The 23252-nt window shown below is 47.7% G+C and overlaps 1 protein-coding gene across 4 annotated transcripts in view; it reads left to right on the top strand.

The window, feature by feature from the left end:
• EVA1C (eva-1 homolog C) overlaps nt 1-13277 on the top strand; it is a 40791-nt gene extending 27514 nt beyond the window's left edge. For 2 of the 4 annotated variants that reach the window (XM_075432897.1, XM_075432899.1), the window contains exons 5-8: nt 5413-5556; nt 9637-9810; nt 10477-10566; nt 11856-13277. In XM_075432897.1, coding sequence (XP_075289012.1) covers nt 5413-5556; nt 9637-9810; nt 10477-10566; nt 11856-12259 — 812 coding nt within the window. In that variant the 3' untranslated portion in view covers nt 12260-13277. The remainder of the gene's footprint in view (nt 1-5412; nt 5557-9636; nt 9811-10476; nt 10567-11855) is intronic. The other 2 variants (XM_075432908.1, XM_075432917.1) reach the window with 1 other exon arrangement.
• The last annotated feature ends 9975 nt before the right edge of the window (nt 13278-23252 follow it).

The raw sequence follows: 23252 nt of genomic DNA, 5'->3' as shown, positions 1-23252 counted from the left end.
CCTTTCTAGACTGCAAGTATCGCTAGTTCAAGGCCTGGGTATGCCATTCTGTTCCTGAGCGTGATCTGCTTAGCATGTATTTACTAGCTAACTGTGGAACCAATCTCAAACACAAGCCCTGTGGGCAGTTGTGCAAATGGCAGGCTCCTGAATGGAAGAAGCCTGAGGCTGTGGAGCAGTTATTTCAGTAACACAGCGTAGAACCTCTTACTGGGATACCATGAAAGAGCAGGTGTGCTCCAGCTGTGAAGGCAGAGGGATGGTGTGAGTGGGGTGGATGCAGAGGTGCTGCTCTGTAGCAGGACCAGGGCTTAGGAATGTGGGGTACGTTCACATCTCCCTGTGCAGCTTCTGCCACTAGTGCCTTGCCACTGTGGGTGTGGGGGGCAACATTCAACTGAATTTTGTGGGTGCAAAAGTAAGGATAAAATTGTTCAATTTTGCTTCTAACACAAAAATCCTTAATTCAGCTCATTCTGTGTGCAAACATCAGATACAAAAAGCTCCTTGTCCATGTCAGCCTGAGCAAACTGGGAAGCTTAGGAGGTGTTTTGGTCCCCCAGAGGTGCCAGTAGGAGCCATTGCACCCCTTGGCCCCAAACACTCTTGTCAAGACAAAGGTCCCCAAAGAGAGACGGTGTTCAAAGCAGTGGCAGGATGAGAAGCGATTGCTTGAAGGGAAGAAGAGAGCAGTAACCATTTTTAGAGTCCGGTTAACTTTCTGCTGAGATGAACAGGGAAGGTCATGTTTTGCTGAGCAGCTGTTTGAAGTTGCTTGAAGCATGCTCAAACACTCATCACTTCATCCATTAATGTTTTCTTTACCAGCAATTCAGGGGTTTTCTTGTGTATAGTTTAAACTTTCTAGTTTAGATTTTTGAACTGTTTGGGAAAGTACAGTTGGCACTTGAGTCTAAACTAACCCAGGGAACTCCTGCCTGTGTACATGCAGACCCCAATGGTGCGAAACAACTCGACGAGCGTTTGAGCAGAGGAAGTCTGGTTCCTGCTGCCACCAGTGAGCGTGGGGCTCCGCTTGTCTCTTGCCCTCAGTGTTTGTCCCGGCAGATGGATCCCCCTCTCTGTGTATATGCATGTGCAAGAAGGAGAGAAAGACCAGTTGTGGTTCTTTTTTCCTGCAAAATACTTACAGACTGAATTCTGAACTCAGAGCCGCTTGTAAGTAACACCAAGCAATGGGCTAATCTCATGCAGGCTTACAAGGGCCTCACGACAGGCACTGCAGTGAGAGGGAGAGAGAGGGTGCAGCTTTTCAGAAAGCCTCGGTGCTGTACTCGCTTCTAAGGAACGGCCTGTGCTGGCAGTGAGTAGTGTTTTTAGTGTATCGTACTTTCTTATTTACTGACAGTACTTGGACCTGGAATCTAAAGGTGTCAGCAACACTTTTCCTCAGTGCTGTTGATGATATTGTGTAGTTTTGCTAGAATCAGTGGTGCAGATGGTCCTTTTCTGATGCATAGGCAGGACCCTGTGTGCCATGCTCTTGCATAAATTACCATATTATTATGGTAACTTTCTTTACGAGTCTGCAGCCATAGCTTGCTCCAAACTCCATAGTTTCCCCTTGTCATTTCGCATCCCCAGAACTGATACTTGGGCTCCACAAAGCACAAGCCACCTCAATTTGGTAGTGTGAAATCTTTGCTTTCAGTTGATTTTAAAAGCGAGCTCCTTATTCTTCTGCGGGTGGGCACAGCCCAGAAAGCACAAAGCACCGCAAGCCAGCAGTTTGGGATGAAAGCAAGAAGCGGCTGCGCCCCAGTGACAAACTGTGGAGGGATTCCTCTTTTGAGTGCCCTGGTCCTTCACCAGTACATTGCTTTTCGTGCCATGTGGATCTACGTTTGAGGCACATCTCCTACCCACCACGTCTTGAGGCTCACCCTGTGCATAATGATGTGGGAGAAGACAGCAATTAGTAATGTTTGGACAGGGTATGACAGGACTCTGTTGCCAGAGCTTGGCACAAGATGCTCAGGCCAGCTCTGGCGGCTCCATCACCTGCAGGTCTTGTGTGGCAGGGTGGAAAGAAAGGGAGAAGTCTGCATTGAGAGAAGCCTTAAGAAATCAGAAGACAAATTGCTTCTCATTAAAGCTTGCATGATTTATGGTGTGTCATTTGCATGCCAAAACTTTCCTAAACAAAGCTAATGAGGGAGCTGAAAGAGCCTTTCGTCCAGAAACAAGGCTTTCTACTCTAACTGTTAAATAGCTGCAGTCAGATTTGATAGTTTGTTACTGCGTTAAGAACCTCTTCTTGACACCCGTATCTCCATACCATCCATACAAGTGTCTGCGTTCAAAAGATCCACCAACAGTCTTGGTGTGCAGCAGGCAACTTTGGGAGAAAAGTGTGAAGAACGGAGTGTTTTCTCAGCCACACATTGCTGCCTTTTCTGCCACTGCTGGTGGACGCCACCAGCCTTCTAGCACGCTGGGAAAGTGCCTTTCAAGAGGCAGTTTATTTTAAACATACAGTGCCAAATTAGCAAGCCCCATAAACATATGTGTAGCTCACTTAGATATTCAGAAAAAAGATACGTTGCATTTTTATGTTCATCTCCTGATTTGTGATTTCTTCATGACCGCTCAGTGGGGCCATTCACTCATTTACTCAAAGCACAGCACTGACTGAATCCTCTCATTCAGACACCGCAATAAGGTGCTTGACGAGGAGGAAGGACAAGTTCTTCCTAGCATGAGCTCTGTGTTGCTGCAGCTGGATTGCTGTGAGACCCCAAGCAAGTGTGGCTGAAACTAGCTTGGACGTCCCTTCAGCACACACTGATTCCTCTGACTTCGGCACAGATGCACTTCTCTAATGTCTGCTTGTGGGAGATTGTACAGATGAAGCTGCAAGATGTTGAAAAAGTGGCCTTCGGTACTGAGTACACAGAATTCCTCCGAGCTGAACTCATTGCTCAGCTAGCATCGTAGCTGCCGGGAGAGCTAGTGGGGAGATAGGAAGGACACACATAAACCAGAGAGAAAAAAATTGAGCACTTTTTGACTGAATCAATAAAAGCCAAATCTTGGTAGACCATAGGAAGCTGTTAAATAAGGACTTTTTTGTTATAGATCTTTCCTGTTAACTTCTGTGCTGTCCTGCAGAAGCAAGCCAGCCTTGCATTTACTCACCTGTGACACCAGGCAAGCCTTGGGAAGATATCCAAAAACTGGCCTGCCAAGAGCCTGCAGGCATATGACGACTGGGTCCTCAGGTAGGGGAGCCAAATCCAACATGAATATAGATGATAAGGAGCTATTAACTCCGACAGAAACATGAGGAAACATCTACCAAAGGCAGAATGAAACAGGTTACTCACTGTATCACTGAATTTGTAGAAAACCATCAGCACAACAGCCTCCTGTTTTTTAAGACACTGTGAGTTGCTCCCAGGGCAGGAAATTTTGTGGAAAACATGATTCAGTTTGCCAGATTGCTGCTGTGCTCCCAAGCCATTCGTTTATGAATCATCAGATAATTCCTCCTGATATTCTTCAGTTGTTTTCATACTTGCCAAAATAAGCTACTTGGCTGCCTAAAATGTCCACCCAAATATATCCTTACTCCTCTAAAATCGCCAGGGAGTAAACTAAAACAGCTAAGTTACTTAATCAGAACTACTGAATATTTTAGGTCAGCCTTCCCTGCCTGCCCAGCAGCCTCCCAGGACACACGGACATTAGGATTTCAGGTCTCTGAAAAGACAAAGGAAGAGTTGCTCTCCCAAAAATCCGTGTCCAAAGGTAACCTGCAAACCCTTTGCCAAAGAAACAGATCAGCCCAGTATCTCCTGATGGCTCCGCTCCAGTATGTGACTGACTTCATGCTGGTGTCAGGAAATTGGCTCTAAGAAACACAAATCTGCCCCATTTTCACATATTGAATGCCACTTGTCTTTGTCAACAACTCTAGTCTCAAACCTCCTCTTTCTTTTCAAACCAGACTGATTTGGGGAACCTTTGGAGTGTCTTTGCAAACACTGTTTCTCCTTCCCCTAAAGAGGCACAAAGGAGCTTCAGCAGTTGGAAGGTGACAAGATGCCATCCTTGTCTGAGTTTTATTATCGGAAGAAGGACTGTTTTAGTGCCCAGAGGAACATGTTCGTAGTCCTTGAGAGTGTCCTTGCCTCAGAAGACTAGAGTGAGAAATGTCCATCATCCACAGAAAGTCACCAAATGTGTGAGGTAACACTGACTGGAAGCAGACGGCTTCAGAAGAGTAGAACTTACCCCAGACTTGTCATTTCTGCATACGTTGTTTAGAAACCAAAACTAAGCAGTGTTTTTGCTTTGTGGTTTGGAGTTTAGCACATGTGGATACTGGGAATTTAATCACAGAGACATTCTTTCTTTTTTTAAAGCAGATTTTTTAAGGTTTGTCTGACGCACACACTTTCCCACGCTCAGAATTTCAGCTTCAGTGCAAAATCCTACTAACCAAGTTTTATTCTTTTATAAATTGTGGTAGAAGGCCTAAGTCTTGAATAAAGAAGTCCGAACTCCAAGTGCAGATGTTAGCAAGCCAGGTTTTCACACACGGCAGATGCGTTTTGCTCAGTCCGCAGGGAGAGGTTCAGCGATCTGGACTCTCTTGGTCCGCACAAAGTCAGGGGTAGTTTAGGCTGCTTTGAAAATGGTGTGGGTTACCTCATGTAATTAGGGCATGAAGGCAGTGCAGTGTTGATGCCGTTGAGGTTGCTTTAGGCATGCAAACTTGGCCCTTGGTGGCAGCCTTACTAGAACAGCCTGGAATTTGCTGTGGGAGGAAGAAGCCAGATGTTTCCGTGGTTAAATATTGAGCCCATTTTGACCTCTTTGCCACTGCAGAACGGCTCCTACCAGCGCCAGTCATAATAAATCAAAAGCTACCTTTAATACACCGAGCTTCACTGTAGCCCTGGCTGTTGCAACACACAAAAATTGATCTCACCTGACTTGAACTGAAATGAGGCATCCAGTCAAATCAGTAACCCAGGGACCAAGACAAAGACCTGCAAACAGTGTTGCACCTCCCTTGATTTGCACACTCATCTTGAGATGGAATAGATGGAGAGCTATTTGGATGTGCTTATTTTTTCCAAGTCATCATGAAGGGAACATAGAGATCTTATACTGGGCATCTCGTTTGGAGCTTGGCATGAATTTACTGCAACTGTAGTACGCACCTGGAAGTCAGCATGAGGTAGCTAGCTTGCTGCAAGTTCACGTTTTCATTGCAGCTGACTTCCTTGCACTGACAAATCTTAATATTTAATTCTGAAATCCTGCTTAGGCAAACGTGTGCCTGAAATCAATAGCAGATTTGTATCTCTAGTCACGCATGTAGCAGCTATCACTTCTGATAACACCAGTGTTGTGTATTTATTGTATGTATTTTTCTTTCAGACTGTTTGTCTTACTCTGCGCTGGAAGTTTTATCAAAAAGGTGTTATGGGAAACAGAGATGCAAAATCGTTGTCACTAGCCGGGATTTTGGAAGTCCGTGCCTACCTGGAGTGACAAAATACCTTAACGTCAGCTATGCATGTGGTAAGAGCAAATGCATCATCATTTTAAAGCCCCCGTTCTGCTTGCGAAGCAAAACAATGCCACGTGGTGCACGCATATGGACACACACACACGTGCACGCAGAGGCTTCCTAAATCTCCCTTTCCATTTAACATAGGAAGTTTGTGACATAGCCATACAAGAACAACCAAAATGTGTAAACAACACCATGGGCAGAGCTGCACCTAATGTAAACTGTGGCGTTAAGAGGTTTTTTTTTTTTCCCATAAAAATGCAATTAACAATAAAATACTAAGTATGTGTTTTAGTATTTTGAGAAATACTATGAAAATAAGAGTCTGTTCCACAGAACAGACCTGCAACAAAGCTAGGAAAACCTGGCATTGCCTGCCATCAGTGCAGGTAAAGCAGTCCAGCATAATTGAAGCACTGTTTACAAGCCCAGTCCTGAAATCTGATTCACGTGAGCACACCTACAGCCTTCAGCCTTGCACAGGGATTTCCTTTCTCATGGGCAAAGTCTCACTAAAAGTAAAGGTTTGAGTTTACACGTCCCTTGCAGGACCGAAGCCTGCTTCAGCTCATTCCTCAGGCAAGAGGAAACAGTTTTCCATGTTCTTTACCAGAGAGTAATATGTTTACATCAGGGGAAAGCAGAATTCCCTACGATCCTTTTTCTCAAAAGGCAAGGCTGTGGGACAGCAAGGTGTAATATCAATAAACGTGAGAGAAAAGTGGTTGCCAAACTTCAGTGTAGCTCCTTATTTTGGTATTGCACATTTTTAGAATGGCTGCACGTTCGTTAAGCCTCGCACAGGCTCTGCTTTGTGCTGCTGGCTAGCTGAGGGGTAGAAGTGTGAGGGTCGGGCGTGACTGTCTCTCACAAGCCTCTGCTTCAACCAGAGGATGCGTAAAAGCTTTTTCGCCAAGTTACCGCTCTGCTTACTGTGCACCGCTTGGAAAGCTGCCAGCCCTGCTCCTTTCTGGCTCTTCCTGGTCTGCGGGAGGTCGCAGCAGTGGCTCCGCGGGGGCACGTCACAGAGTCCTTTCGCTGCAGCTCTAGTGAGCAGTGGCCAAAGGGCACAGGTTATCCGAGACGTGCTTTTGGGAACAGCAGTGTAGGATTGATTACCAGATCACCGTGTACCTGAAGATCAGAGGAAAATGAGCCCTGGCTGCTTCCTTGCTGGCATGAGAGATTTTCTTTTTGACTCTTCCCGTGAGTTTGTTGTCAGGTGAGAGGCATTGCAGTAATTCAGCTTCGTGTTGTTGAAGAGAGCTGGAGATCTGCCTTTGCACTAAGACGTTGTATTATTGTGCAGTTGCCTTCTTGTTGTAGTAACTTTCTGAATGAGTTAATGGAATTCTCTTTAATTAGAGTAAGGATAATTAGATTGTTGTTTCTTGCACATCTGCGTACTGGAAAACCAGTGTATGTTTGTTTGCAGTGAGGTTATGCATTCTGTTACTTAGTGAAGTGGTTTTGCAAAAACACGTGGGTAATAAATAGTGTTCTTGTGCGTTGCTGGCACATATTGAAGACTTTTTCTTCTGCCAAATCCTACTGAGCTTGCAATCTGAAGCATTAGCCAATGATTTGCAGGTCCAATTATTTTACAGATCATCTAGTGAACATGGGAAGAGTTTGGGCATCTTCCAGAATGACATTTTGCTTTCTTCCCCCTCCCTTCTAACCTGATGCTTCCCAAGCTGAGGTAAACAGGCCTCCCCCTGAAGCGACAGGAGCATGAAAGAGCAGACCATGTTCTCCGAGGGCTGTGCCACACTTGAAAGTATTTCCATCATGGTCAGGAACGTGCAAAAAAATCATACTCCCCACCTCAGTAGTCAGCAACCATTTAGGGCTAGTGTGTCTGGCTGTGATTTTATTTTTGCAGTTAATTCCTGCTAGTAAAAACTTAGCAGGAGCCAGGAGGTGCTGGTGTCACGCAGTCTCAGTGTCCCCGATGACCTGCCCAGCATCATCTCGTGTCTGCACGGGGTGACGCCTCGCAGTTCTTGCTGAGGCTGGACTGCAGGAGCCTCCCTGAGGAAACACAGCTCCCGACACCCCGGGTTGTATCTGCACTCCCTGGATGCCATTCAAAATCTATCTGTGGGCTGCCTTTGGCAGCTTGTGGTAGGTGACTGACTCCAACTCTACTTGACAAAGTAGCGCTGGCACAAGTTGTAGTATAGATGTGATTATCTTGATAAAAATTCCTCGTGCTAGTACCAGTTACTCCGTTCAGCGACCTGATGCAGCCTATCCTACTTAAAGTCCTCGTGTCTGAAGTGAAGCCATAACAAAAATTAACAATGCAAGCAGTCAGGAGCCTTTTTTGTCCCTGCCATTTTGAATCAAGCATCCCTCTACAACAGATATTTGAAAGGCATATTAAATAGCTATTCAAACGCGATGGGAAGCCATGGGGAAAGGATTCGGTCCTGTAGCAAGCAAAGCCCTGGGAGGGGAGCCGGAGGAGCATCTGCGCAGGTGAAGGAGGCCCTGCCTGAGCACCAGGCTGTGCGATAGGAGCTTCAGGTCACCCGAAGGCGCTGGGGACGGTGCGTCCTCCCAGGACGTCGGTCATAACACGCACGCATTGTTCGTAACAGCCAGGTCTACAAGTTCGGAGTGCAGTCAGAACAAACCAACCTGTTCGCTGCCTGCCTCATGCACCAACAAAAGTATTCTGCCGCTGGAAAACAGTTCAGAATTACGATGAGGTATAAACCAAAATAGAAATGAGCTCATTCTCCCCTATCTCTGTTGGCCTTCTATTGCAAACAGGAGCTCAGAGTCCCAAAAAATTCCTTCATCGGGAATGGAAACAGCTATGACTTTGAGCCCACACACAAAGACAAGTTCTGCTCAGAAAGAAGTGCTATTTTTAGTTGTTTTTCAAATGAAAACTATGCTAAGCCCCAAACCTCAGTCTCCTCTGTTCCATTTAACTTTCCTTAATGCTATTTACTGGCAAATGTATTCTATGGGGCATAGAGGTGAGCTTCATACTTGAAATTTCTTCCTCTTTCCCCTCCTTCACATCAGTCTGAAGATCAGTCAGTCTGCCGTCACACAGTGGAGGGAGCGGGTGCCAAGATCTGGGTATCTGAAGGGCCCATTCATCTGATACAGAGTATGTGAGCTCTCAGTGTCAGCATGACGCACCTGCTTTTAGCTCTTTGAGTTATTTTAAGAAGAGTGTGAAAATTTATCAAGGGAAAAAAATAATTAAATGAGCAGTGGCCCACTCCTGTCCCGTGCGCCTCTTCCTATCCTCAGAACCTCCCTCCTTGGCAACCATTTGTCTCAGAGGCTTTGCAGAGGATGGCACACAAGACTATAAACATTTCCCTGGGAATTACAGTGAATTATCCTCACTGAAAAACAGTATCTAGATGCAGTTTAGCACCCTTCTGTAGCCCAGTCCAGAATTTGCAGGCCAAATTTGTCTCTTACCCACTGGCTGGCACACGCCTTGCGGGCTAGAAGACAAGGGGACAGGTCCCCGCACTGTGTGCAGCTGCACTCATGTTCCTCGAGCTCCACGTGGGCTGGCCTGTGGATCCAGTCACAGGGCCAGAGCTGCTCTAACTCATCCCTTGTCAGAAACCACAGGGTTGTCTGTCCCCTTTGGTGCTTCGCTGATCCTTAGGTGAAAATCATCAGCTCTCTACCTGTGCATCCCAGCCCTCAGGCTCGCTCTGCCTGCTGCGCTTGCCCTTTCACTAGGTTAGCAGAAGTCCAGGCAAGGCAGCGGCAGCAGCCCCGGCCAGGGGTGGTACGGTGGGGATAAGCAGCGCAGCTCTGCCTGGGGCTGCACCCCTGCCAGCGCTCCCGGCCTTTGGGTGCGAGCGAGCATCTCTGGGCCACTGAGGAAGCGCAGGCTGGCTGCAGCGCCGGGGACCGGCTTGCACACCAGCAGGGCTGGCACTCGCCTGCGCTGGCTCCAGACACGGCCGCCTGCTCCGATCCCTTCGGTACCACCCTCGGAAACCCAGTTAATAAGGCCAGGCTTAGCAGTGGGATTGGTAATTACCTGGGGGTCTGGTTCCTAAAACTAACAGGACACAATTTGTCTTTCGTCTTTTCAGTTCCTAAATTTATCCTCACAGCTGTCAACCCCCTGGTAACCAACAGCAAGTCTTCCGTCAAACAGAACGACAGTACGTACCATCAAAAAAAGACGGTTTGCTGCTCTCCTTCGTCTTTGGTTGAAACAGGACGTTTCCCCACTGCAGAGCTTGGTCTGAGGGAGGTGGGACGAGGTAATGGGAACCCTGCGGAAGCAGCTGCTCTGTGCCTCGGAGAGCAGCGTGGCGGGCTGGGAGCTGGACGGGACCTGCGCGAGCACGGTCCTGCTCTCACAGCGCTGCTGCGGAACGAGTGACCCGTCCAGACCTGCCCAGAACCAGCGTGCTGTCTTCTATCTTTGAATCGTGGGAAGAGTAAACGTGAAACTGTGGTTGTTTCAGGGTGAACAGTCTCTTAGGAGTTGTGCCAACACCCGCTCTTCTTAGAAGCGACTCGAGCGATGTGGCTAACACACAGTTGCTGCCACCAGTAACGGGAGTGTACTGCGGTGGCTGGGCTGGGAGGTCCACTTGAGAGCTGCGAAGCTTAATGGAAATAAACTATTTCAGAAGGCTTAATGGGAATAGGCAAGGGATTTCAGTTGGTAATAGATTCTTTTAAATAATTTTGCCATTTTTGAGATAATCAATATTTTCAATACTTTGTTATTTATACTTTTGTTTTTTTCTAATTTATCAAACATTCTTTGGTCCAACGTTCTGCAAGTTTCCTACAGCACGGCGCTGGCCTGCCTGTGTTTTAGACAGACTTGTTAGTTCAGAAGTTACTGGATGAGTATCAGCTTAGTAGCTTCATCGTCTGTGATATGATTGAATTTGCTTTCCCTCCTCATGTCGCAGGTGTCGACCTTGACCCAAAGGAATCAAGACTTCCAAAGAAAGATGGCATTATTGTTAGCAACTCCTTGGCTACATTTGCATACATCAGAGGTAGGAAAATGAGGCTGAGATTGTTTGCTTCATTGATGGTGGCATTTCAGGAAAAGGGATGATCGCCTCAGAAGGTCACAACTGGTAATCCCGTGTTTATAGTAACAGTATTATTACAATATAATCACAGCCCTCTGGATGGCACGATTGCAGCAGAATTGATATTTATAGAATATTTTCCATCTTCAAGGATCCAAACTCTTTCAGAGACTGCAGCCAAGATATTTTTTTAATGAATATTTTCAGTGGGGACGGTCGGATACTCAGTATTTTTGAAAACCTGGTCCTGATCTGGGAGCAGCGCCGGAGACCTCCATTTTTGGAAATGCTGGTTTGAACACATATAAGGATCGTCGAGGAGCAGTGAAAAAAAACCAACCACCCAAACACAGCCATCTCTGGTGTGGGACGTTGCAGGTTTTGTGACTTAGCAACAGTAAGGCAAATTTTGTTTAGGCAAATAAATTTGTGATCACCAGATCTGTAATGCCACAGGAAAAGTCATGAATTTCAAAAGCGAGCAAAGGTTGATGTCGAGAAGCAGTTCTGGAGCAAAGATTGCTGCTCTTCTAGAAAATGGCAAGAACCACGTAGCTGTTGAGCATCGTCCCATGGCCTTTGCAAGGGCTTCCCCGCCAGCACGAAGGGCGGCCGCAGCCTGCCGGCATGGCGAGACAGACTGTCCCTGCCGCGAAACCCAGCTGCCCCTGGCAGCTCTCCCCACACCCCCAGAGCCCAGCACCCTCCCAGCAACATCCCAAGCAGCCAGGGTTGGGTTTCACAGCCCCGAGAGAAAGGGCATTTCCACACTGTCTCGCTCGTCGCCGTACTGAGAAGTGATCTCAGGCTGCATCAAGGAAGAAAAACGCTCCCTGCCCAGCCTGGCCTGGAGATGCTGCTGTGGCTCCATGGAGCCCAGCACTGCTCTTCGCGTGCCCCCTCTTCACGAGGGTAAGGCCCGTTTTGGCAGGATGGCTGGGGGAAAAAAAAAAGGGTATACTTCTGGTAGCTGGTTGAGAATCCTAGTACACTGCTAATAAAAAGACGGGATAATGTTGATATTTTGTAATGTTATTAAGAGGCTGGGGTTTTTGCACAGCAGTTTGAAGAGGCAGAGACAGCAGCGTTCAGACTGCAAGTGCAGAGTGGTTTTGGTCCATGGCAGAAAAAGCCTCCCCACGCCCCCAAGCACCCTCACCGTCACGGCTACGTAATGGCAGCTGATTTTTTTTGTGGCTAGGCTTTACCAGAGTTTGTGAAGTGTTTAAGCACTGGCTTTCTGATTTCAGATCACCCTGAAAGAGCCGCTCTCCTATTTATGTCCAGTGTTTGTGTGGGATTAATCTTCACGCTGTGTGCTTTGGTGATCCGCGTGTCATGCTCGAATGACTTCCAGAAATTGCACAGAAAGAAGGATCACTTGGTGCCAGAAAGTGCCAGAGTGTACGAGAACAGTGAAAGTGAGGAGGAGGAGGAGGAAGAGGAGGAGGAGGACTCCTCGGATTCGGATGCCCAGGATGAGATAGCAGGACTTTACAGACCTTCTTACTCAGGTTATAATTCAGCAGAGGCGGCGGAACTGGCGGAAAGGATAGAGCGCAGGGAGCAGATCATACAAGAAATTTGGATGAACAGTGGTTTGGACATGACACTTCCTAGAAATATGAATACATTTTATATTAACGAACAATAAATTACTTATTTTGGATGATGCCCTAGCCCTTTTTTTTAAAAAAAGAAATGTACCTTCTGTGAAGGAACATTTGTATCAGTGCGTATAATTATTTGTAAAGTAAAAAGAAATATATGCAATAAAAGGAGAGTTTCAAACCCTTGACTGAGTATAAATCATTCTGTGAAAAACACTTTTTCAAGCTTTCATAGTTTTAAGTTATGTTATGGATTACTTCTCACTGTAATTTGGGATCAACTGCCATATGCTGGTTAAGGAATATTAAAAAAGGAGAAAGCTATTTAAGCAGCACAACGTGGAGAAACACCTTCTGTGTGAGGATGCGGCACTTGCAGCCAGTTTGTTGCAGCTCATAAATTACATGGGAACGTGCCCTGTTGATGAGAAATAAGAGTATTATTAATAGCATGAGCAGGGCAAAGCAAAATTAAACGCAGGTTCTTGAAGCTTTTCTGCAGTTTCCTTAACCCAACCTTTCCCTAATAAATCCTGTTCCTCCAGTAACAGCGATCCTGGTCATAAGGGGGTTAAGTTCTGCTCGCTTGAGTCCACTCGATGCAATGACTTGGAAGAGAAACGTAAAGAAGGGCCTCTCTCTCTCTGGGCTGGGAGGTCTGGAGACCAACCTGCAAAGGAGCGCCCGGTACTTTGGTGAAAATTTTCATGGTTTGAGAACTGGATTTCCTGAGTAGCAGTCCTCTTGATTGTGATGCAACAGCACCTGAAGGCAGGCGTGCTTCGGCGCGGAGAGTCTTCACAGCGCCTCTCCAAGTCTACCCCTTCTTTTTCAAAGCAGTAGGCCCCCAGATAAGGCTGGGCCTAGGGAGAAAAGCGCTGCTGGAGCATGATGTAAGGGCAAAAATCAATCTGCGTTCAAGACCTTCAGTGCCCTGTTGTTAAGGACACAGTCGCCATTCAACCAGCAGAAGATACCTGCCCGAGATGTAATTCTGCTGCTACCCATGCTGCCAAATTCATGAAGCCCGAGCTTGAAGATGGCTGCTTTCATAAAAGACTCTCAAAGCTGACACATGCTAAGAACACTTACTGCCAAAGTGAAATGCTGTGTTAATTTTTCTGATATTAAAGCATGGTTTAGAGCCAGCACTTGTTTGAAGGCTGTATTCTGAGACTTTTTTTAGAAGTTCACAATCTTCACTTGAAAATTGTCCCAACTAGTCAGATTTGGTTTCAGTCAGACAGAAAAGTAAATCAGAAATGTATCTAAGTTGAAAACACAACCTTCCTGTCTTTAAATAAAATGTCTCCAATATTTTAACTGCAGTCCGTAGGGAATTTACTGAACAAAAGGAGGAAAAATGTCACTTCCTATTGGTAATACTTCATGAGTTCATTGTGCTTTCCCGCTCAGCCGCTGTGCCTCTAGGTAGAGTGAAGTAGCATGGAACACTTGGAAAGAAAAAAAGTGACATGACTTGTCATTTCCTACTGACACAAAGTCAAACTAAGCATGGGAAAACTTTAAAGGGAGGAAGGGGGCTTGCTCAAATGACTAAGGTGCAACCCTGTGCTCAGCTGGAAACATCTCAGCAGCGATCAGCGTCCTGTCAGCGGAAGGGAGAGAGGCTGAAGGGACGGAGGGAGGGCTGAGGTCACCCGTGGCACCGGGAAATGGCACAGACCGCTCGGTGCAGCCCAGGAGCCTGGCCCGCTCCCGCTTTCCGACAGAAAGTCATCGTAGCCTGTGCCACTGCAGGGTACTGATTGAGTAGGTTTTGGTCTGGAAAACCCCCGTGGCTTTGTCCTGAGGGTGGAAGAAGGCAGGTTTTCCTTTCGCCAGCCCTGCGGGAAGGCGTGGGACAGCTCTGGTCAGGAGCTGGCTCCTTCCTCCTGACTCACTTCAGAAAGAAAGGGGGCTGATCTCCGTCCCAACAATTCCCCGCGCTGACAGACCGCACTGGTAAAACAAAGGATCCTCTTCCTCTTACTGACCCTCCGAAGAGACCGTCGTTCGACTGCAGAGCAGGCTGGGCTCCAGCGCGTGGTGGCTGAGGGCAGGGGCTCCCAGGGGCTGTCCCTGCCCCAGCCATCACCCTAAAACACTGAGCCCCAGTGGGGCTCCCTCCTGAAGAGCCTGGGGCCCACAGGCCAGCTGATAGCCAGCTGAGCCATTTTGGGAAGTTTTCTGTCTGGCAGTTAATGTTTATACTCACTATAATTTCTGTATTTTCTTTCCTCATTCTTTATCTGTAAGCCCCTGTGAAGTTTTAGTCCTGAAGGTGACATCATAACAAAACCCAGGAGTTAGCCTCTCCACCAGATTTTCACTTTTCTCAAGCCTAGGTACAATTGGCACGTCTTAGGGCTGGCCACAGAATCGCAGGAGGGTGAAGGTTGACAGACATCTCTGGAGGTCATCTGGTCCAACCGCCTGCTCAAGCAGGGCCACCCAGAGCCACGTGCCCAGCACTGTGTCCAGATGGTTTTTGAGTGTCCCCAAGGATGGAGACTCCACAGCCTCTCTGGGCAACCTGTGCTCAGTTACCCTCACAATAAAACAGTGTTCCTGATGTTCAGGGAGAACCTCCTGTGTTTCAGTCTGTGCCCATTGCCTCTGGTCCTGCCACTGGGCACCACAGGTCTTCTCCCTGTTGTTTTGTTCACTTCATCCATGCACATCTTCCTTTTGATGGTCCTGCTTCGGGGTTCCCAGCCAAAGACAGGGGTGTTCATTCCAGGTGATGAAGCAACCAAAGCGGCAGCAGACCAGCAGAAAGCAGTTTGTAACTTAGAGGTTAGTCCCTTCCTTGGAGCAAAACTGCAAAACACTCCACTTTTCCCAACTTCTACAACCCTGGAGGAAAAAAATTCTTTGTATTCAAGTGAAGATTAGCAACCTTAACAGAGCTGATTCCCTCCCTGCCTGCCACCACAGGCTCAGGCGGGTAGCGAAAGATTTCCATGGGTGCCAGAGAAGTATGGAGCATTTCACAGCCTCTGGCAACATATTTTGAGAAAAAAAAATGTGCTTAATAACGCATGCCTGTTTAAATGTATCCTCAGACACGGTGGCAAAGCCACATGGTGAGCCCCATCACCAGGAGTAACTCAGCAGAGCAGGGGAAGCAGCTTTTGCTCCAGACCAGGAGGCTGAGCTTCACTCAGGAGCTGTTCCCCTGACTGAGTTGTTTATTTTATTCCTTTTGTATAAACTGTCCTAGTCTAACTGGGGAAAGCTATCAATTAGTGGTTCACCTCATTGCCAAATGTTCGCCGTTCACAGTGGTCTGAAAGTTGGAGTGAAAGCAAGCAGAAACCTAAGAAACAGACACTGAATTATTTTGATCTTTCTGAAATGACACCCTCTGCAGAAAAAGTATCCAGCATAGAAAACAGCAAATAATAGGGAACACAATTACCTGACCCAAGGCCACACAAACCACAGTTTAACGGGAAAATGCAGCGGCTGCCCATTAAACTGGGGGTGCGGTGAGCCAGGCTCGTTCCATTCGCAGGTCTGCTTTCCTGGAACAGGAGCAACGGCAAGAAGCAACTGGATTGGGCTGGTTATTAGTGGGATGTGTAGACTGAAAAAACAAGCAGCAGAAACACCATAGCCAGTATCTACTCCATTTCCAGGCTGAGGGCAGAAACAGCATCGAAGAGGGTGCCACAGGGCGGCACCAATGCTACAGGGAGGGCATTTTGGGGTGAGCAGCAGGATGAAGTTTCAGCAGTAAAATCCCTGCGACTGCCCAGCAGAGCAGCCCAAGAAGAAAATGTTACAAAGGAGAGCTTACAAGTTGTTTGGCCGTAATGATTAGGTTCGTGCTACGCGCACAGCCAGGGCAGTGACGTGCATCCGAAAAATGATGTGACCCAGCATTAACACCTAAACCTGCTGGAAGGCAACGTGCAATGCCAGTGCGGCTGTTGCAACTCCCCGCTCCTGCCTTTAACACAGCCCGGGGTTTACCGCCAGGAATCCCGGGGTGAGGGTGCAGGAAGCAGTAAATAAATCCTTCCGAAACTCGCACCTTTTATCGGCAGCCGCTCAGGCGTGGCGTGCCGAATGCTTCTGTGATGCCACGGCCAAAAACGCCCGGCGTCACCCCAGCGATTTTGCGGGAGGCCCCTGTGATCGGCGAGGCGGCGCGCTGTGGAGGGACGGGGTGCAGGGCTGGGGGCCAGCTGGGACCGGGGCAGAACCTGGGGCAACCTGGGAAAGGAAAACCTGGGAAAGGAAAGCAAAACAGTACGCATGTGAGCAAGGAGCAAAGGACCAAAAGCAGGCGTGGAAACCATCCAGGTGACTTAATATGCATGCTGGGAAGCCTGAAGGATAAATCATAGAATCATTAAGGTTGGAAAAGATCTCTAAGATCATCAAGTCCAACCGTCAACCCAACACCACCATGCCTGCTAAACCATGTCCCAAAGTGCCACATCTACATGTTTTTTGAACACCTCCACGGATGGTGACTCCACCACGTCCCTGGGCAGCCTGTTCCAGTGCCTGACAGCTCTTTCAGTAAAGAAATTTTTCCTAATATCCAAACTGAACCTCCCCTGGCGCAACTTGAGGCCACAAATAAATGACCACAAACATACTTTTTTGCAAGGTGCATGGCTGAGCAATGAAGAATTCAAGTGTGGACCAGGGCAGGGCATTTCATGTGGTCTGCGGTGGGTTTTTCAGGCTCCCAGAGCCCACCCAGACCCTGTGAAGCAAACGGGGGTCACTCTCCGGTGAGCTTTGGAGCGAGCCCTGCAAAGCACCACCGAGGTGGCAGCCCTGTTGTCCTCAGAGCAGACGTGGGTTCAGGCGCCAGAGAGCCGCATTCCAGCTCAGCAGCATGAAAGCAAGAGGAGAGACCCTGCCAAGGAGCCCTGCGACAGCACGCCGTACTGCCTGGGCCCATGCCCAAGAGGCCCTGTCTGCTGGTGTGCCTCACCCCACGGTTTCAGCAGTGCTGAGGGTGCTCCCCAATCTGCTGCCAAGCATCGCCTTTAGAGATGAAGAGACAGCGGGGCTCCTGCCAGCCCCCGAGCACTGCCGCCCTGACAGAGCCCTGGGTGGCTGCCCCACAGTCGGCACCCTTGGTCCAGGCGCTCTGAGATCCCCCAAGGCCTCCAGGGATCTCCTTCAGCATTAGGGGACTGATTTGCTTTCTCATGTTCTCATTTCTGGAAGAAAAAAACCCACCCAGCCCCAACATGTAGTTGACCCAGTACTGTAGCAAAAAACTCCCTTTTCCAGCACTGCAGAAAACGGCAGGACTTGTGACTTCTCATGGAGTAAGAGACAAATCCCAGCCTGATGTTACCAGCAGTCGTGATGACACCCTGGGTGGGCATCAGACGCCAGAAATGTGCCTTCAGATGCAGAGGGTGTCTGAGAAACGCATCTCGGGGAGGGTGGGGGGCGACTGTCCATCAGCAATCCCTGCTGCAGAGTAACTACAGCTGTGGGGGACCCCCGGCGTGCCAGCTGCAGGGTGAGCACTGACACTGCCAGCACAGCTCCCCAGACAACTGCACAACTCCCCAACTCTTTCTTAAGACCATGCGTTTTTAAGACCCGAAGACATGATGGTAATGTGCAGTCGCTCTTCTGCTGGGGTAGTGAGAGCTGGAAAGCGTCAGCTGGAGCTCACACCTTCTTCATGCACTAGAGTCGGCCAGCCAGGAGGTCAAAATCACTATAAACCGTGGCAGGTCCAGTCCCAACGGAGCTGCCTGTTGTTTGGGGTTGTTTTGAAAAATCAGGACCCTGAGCAACAAGACCGAGTTTTGAAGCTGGATCTAGCACAGAACCAGGCCCTGCTGCGAGTGCCCGGTGGGACCAGCACCCCTCAGGAGGTCCTGCCAAAGTAAAAGATTTTATGAGCCTGTGACCAGTGGTAACCACCCCTGGCAGCCAGCCTGCAGCGCGGCACCAACTCCGCTCTCCAGCCTTCTGGTCGCGTTGCAGCTCCACCACCTTGCCAGTCCACCCACAGCAAACATTTAACAGGGGGTTTCCAAACGAATCCCTGACCAGGAAAGAGGCGACGGGTCCTTTCCTGAACGAGCCGCAGGATGCTGCCGAGGGAGGGAGAGGTGGGAAGAGACAGAGCTACCAACTCGGACTGACCACTGCGCTGGGGACAACCATGGGTTGAACCCCTAAACCGCAGGAGCTGGTGTGGGGGTGAGGGACGAAGCAGAGGTGGTGTGAAATACCCCACTGCCTACACAGCGGTGCCCGCAGAACCGCACACAGTAACGCGTGGCAGCTCTGTGCTGATCACCAGGGCAAAAAAAAACCTCCCACACAACAATTTTTAACTGCAACATTGTAAGTACTCGGCTGTATTACTCAGCCTTTGCTGAGAGCCACTCTCACAAAGGTAACCCTTGGAATGAAACAATAATTACCTTTTGTTTCCCTTAAGGAAGTCTGAGATTTCCTATTTTTGCTACAAACTTCCTCATTCTCAACACAAGCCCGCTGTCACTGCTGTACGTCCCGTACTCGCCGGAGCACGGGCCAGGGCCACGCACAGCCCTCGGCACGGGCGGGCAGGTGGGTCTGGATGAGCTCAGTCGTGTCCCCAGCACAGGCAGGCAGCTGGGGCCGGGGGGCAAGGAGGGGACAGCCCGCAGGCACCCCGGCCACTGCCGCCCCGTCTCCCCGTGCCCTGAGGTGGTGGGCAAGCACGGGGACAGCCGGAGGAGCAAGTGCCACTGATGACAACCGGGCAGGCAACCCATCGCATCTTCCTCCAGGATGGGTGTGCCTGAGCAGACAGGCACGGGAGCCCACTGGCCGCCGGGAAATCCTCCTGTCTGCCGGCACGGAGACCTTGGCGATGAGTGTCCTCCGCTTTCCCTGTCCTTTGCAGACTCCCGGCTCCCACAGCTGTCGGTGCTGAGCAGGAACAAGAGCTGTGCCCCGCGCCTTGCTTCCTCCCATGCTCCTGTCCGAGGAAACCTCAACAGCACGCCAAGGACTGTAACTGCGTTAGCAACACCCACAACACGTAATACGAATTTCCGTTAATCGGGATGGTGATATGGCCACAAAATAAACATTTTAGCAACGTTCTGCTGTGCGTGTCCTTTGGTAGTGAACTGGTTTTCCCTCTAGAAGGGCACAGCTGCTATCAAACTTCAGAAATAAACGGTTTAGAAGAAAGATAAAATGCTTTCACAAATTTGCAAACCTACGTGCGGTGTTCCTATCTCATAACTCTCAAATTCTTTAGATATTCAAATATCCATAGGCTTTGCTTTGTTCCTGTACTCTTTCATCTTTCTCCGTCCGGTAAGTTCATTCAGTTCCAGCCACCTCACAGGAACCCAGCGGATCCACAGACGCTGTTGTGAGAACTGGGGAGAGCGCTGATCCCGTGGGCTGTTTGCTCAGCTACACAAGAAAACTGCTAATTACAGCAGAGAGCAGCAGTCGAAGGTCCGTCGAATAAAATGGAGTTCCTTCTGCGTTAATAACTTCCTATGCCTGATCTTCCCTCGCTTTTAGAGAGGAAATGACAATATTAAAAGCACCGCAATCAAAGGTCTTGTTCAGACGCCCCCCCCTTGGAATCCTCCACGTAATGGTAATTTAGTTAAGTCTCTTTTTCACTGAAACAATAACTCTCAACAAGTCTGGGAAATACAATAAAGCTTCCCGGGCTTCTCTGACACGTACACCAGCTGCAGAGAGAACCCTGTGGGGGGGAAGGTGCGGGCAGCGTGTGGCAGTTGTCATGGAAAGCTGGTTGTTTGCTGTTGTGGACGTGCAGTGGGGTTTCACGAGCGAGGTCTGGGGAGTATGGATACTTTACTGCTCATGTTATTTTCATTTTGCCTCCTCTGCTATTGAATACTTTCCTGGTATCAAGGATATTAAATCAAATGGCCAAAAGCCAACGGTGACTTCAGTTATTTACAGGACTGGGAGCCCACAGAACAAACTCCTTGGAATAAGACTAATCTAAGATGAAAGCTCTATTTGTAAGAGGGATTCAGTTGGATATTTTCAAGCATTCATTATAACTGATCCAAAACATCTGGGAAGCTTCCTGCCAAGGCCACTAATCTCAATGCAGTTATGACAAAGTAACTAAAACAAGCTACTTTCAAACAACGGGGAGTCGGCAGCTAAGTACTGGGGTGCATAAATGCCCATAAACAAATACAGCCAGGTAAGGTCACGTTGCAACCTCTGGTGCCCGAGTGGATCTCCAGAGCGGGTAGCTCATGGCCAGTCCGTCTTTCGGGAATCTCCCTGCCAGGTCGGCAGGACAAAACCCACGAGGTGCAGCTGGCCGTCCCAGTGGCCTGGTAAACAGAAAAGACAAGATTTTGAGGAGGGGGAAGTGTTGTCATAAGCACCATGAGAAACAAAGTGATCCCCGGGGGAATCAAGTTTGGGAACTGCCAGGTTGTAACTCCTCCCTGGATACAAAATGTGCCAGGCTGCCACACAACCCGCTTCACGAGGCTATACACAAGGCTACATTTTTTTCTGGCTACAAAAAGGATGTAAATATTTTAGAACATTGCGGGAAAAGAGGAAAACAAGTGTGCAACAACCCTAAGTCATTGATCTATAAATACTACTTTGATTTTTTGGAAGGATATACATAATTGCCCCAACAAAATAAATACTCTCCTGAACCCGTTTTGAAATTTGGGCCCTCAGACAGCATTCGTACACATCCCTGTGAAACCTACTAAGAGCAGGGGAGAGGAGGGAGAGGTTTTGTATCTGTAGAAGCCCCCGTAAAAGCCACAGCAACACCTCTGGCAACCTGGGCCTCTTACAACCAGCAGGACTCATCAGGAGCTGGAGCTAAGCGACTAACAGCTTGTACAAGAAATCAATGAATTTTATGCTTTTCTAACGATTTCACTTGGTGCTGCCAAACCCCATTTATGCATTGAGAAGATTCATCATATCTCTGTGGGTTACAATGATGCCAGTGATATTAAGTAACTAAGTATTTCCAGATTTTCTTCACTCCACCCTTTGATGATGGCAAAGCAGCACACTAGAAAAAAAGCCTTCAGCTACAGAAACGGTTAAAAATCTCCAAAGAACTGTGCAGGGGACTGACTTTCATCTGACAGCATGGCAGAACAAGGTGTTCTTTTAAATCCTGCTCCATTTTCTTAACACATTAAAATAATTCCAAGTAGTTTTGAAATATGAAATATTCGAAGTTTTGCCACTTAGAGAAGTCCCACATACAGATTCTTTTTTGTAAAAAACATGTTACTGTAAAGTTGATATTCCAGAAAATTACCAGACACAAAACACTCCTAACAGAATCAGTGATTGAAGTAAAACCACCACCAACAGTTCACTGAATGCCATTAATTCTCTTTTCTGTACTCAATCTTCCAGCTGCAAAGACTTCAGTTTAACTTGACCAGTGTTTCTTCAACCACACTTACAGAAAATGATGATCTTTTCATCATAAAAAAACGACTAGCAAAACACTTTCTCTTTGTTATTTTACAATGACTCAAACAAGGAGCGAGATTTAAGCCAGAATTATTGAGATCCAGGGATCTGGAGAGGGACAGGTATTTTTAAGGGACAGTCAATGACCACAGCATTTACTTCCATCTTGTTGCACTGGCAAGTTTGGCAAGGCAGGAAGCTTCTGGTTGATAATTTCTCTGACGTTTGTGTTTGCCAACGTCTCTGCCACTAAGTCCCCCTGACATAAAGATTAGGGCATGAATAAGAGAAAAAAAACTATCAATGAAAAATGTCAAGTGCGGGTGTAAGTTCAGACAGCAAACGTAACCCATTTGACTTCCAGAGTTGCTGAGCAGCCCTAGCACCACAGTGCCGTTACGTGGCACCTGCAAAAATTATTTCACACTAAAATTTGATGTAAACTATGTGCTGATGAGCAACTGCCTGTTCTTAAGACTGACATAGTTTGCAAACATGATGTAGTTTGGCTCAGGCGGACGCGTGCAGGGGCAACTTGGTGTCCTGAAGTCTACTGCAAACTACAAACCCAGCGTCCTCAGCTGGCTTGCCTTTCTGCACTGCAAAACTGAGGTGGTGGTCCTTCTCAGCCCCCTGCTGCCCTGGGGACTACTGCTTCGGGGTGTGAACGAAGACAGCATTTCAGTTGTTGGATGTGAGTGCCCACATTGGTTCACCTCTTCTTAAAACACACAACTGATCCTCACGCAGAAGGTTCAGGGCACCCTGGCTTTCCAGGCTCAGCAACCTCATGAGGATGCACATCTGCCTCCATAGAAAAGCATCTCCTTTAATGCACACAGCAGTCTAAACATGCAAAACCTGAGTAACTTGTTTCTAAACATTATCTATTTAGGTAATTCTAGAGATCTAATTATCCACTAGTCATACAGTATCCCAAATCAGAATCCTCCCTTCAGAAAGATGTATTTGCTTCAAGTCTGCCAGCATTTCCTTCCTAAGTCTTGAACCCAGAACTGACTGACAACACATTTCAGAAACAGTAACAGGATTGTCATCACCAAGCATATAGTGGAAACATTCTCCGATAAATTTAACAATTTCTCATTTTAAAATGCTGCTTTGTTAGAAGCAAAACGCTGCCAGTCCAGTGACAATCGTAGAAGCACTTCCATGTTAAAGATCTTGCCCTTTTATTGCATCTAATCTACTTGCAAGAGATGCTTACTTTTGTAAACAGATTTGTGTCAATCTCTCTACAAAAGCATCACAGCTAACAGCTTGTTAAACTGAATGAGAATGGCCTCCAATGTCAAAGAAAACTAAATCAAAAGAATGAAAATGAAGCATTCCCAAATGATTTTCATGTTATTTGTGTTTATACAAAAATACTTACTTTAAACAATTGTCAAGAGGTCAACTCATTTAAAAATGATAGTTTGAAATTAGCTATGCTGAAATGCAAACAAGCACACAACTAATTTCTTACAAAATAAATTACCTTCTACAGACTGTACCATCGAAAAGAAACACAAGAATCAGGAAGAAAGTATAAAGACCACTCAAAACAATACC

This window comes from Opisthocomus hoazin, chromosome 1 (assembly GCF_030867145.1).
Source record: "Opisthocomus hoazin isolate bOpiHoa1 chromosome 1, bOpiHoa1.hap1, whole genome shotgun sequence".
Taxonomy (NCBI): domain Eukaryota; kingdom Metazoa; phylum Chordata; class Aves; order Opisthocomiformes; family Opisthocomidae; genus Opisthocomus; species Opisthocomus hoazin.
The sequence above is the reverse complement of the archived record's forward strand: the minus strand, read 5'-3'. Positions and strand labels throughout refer to the sequence as shown.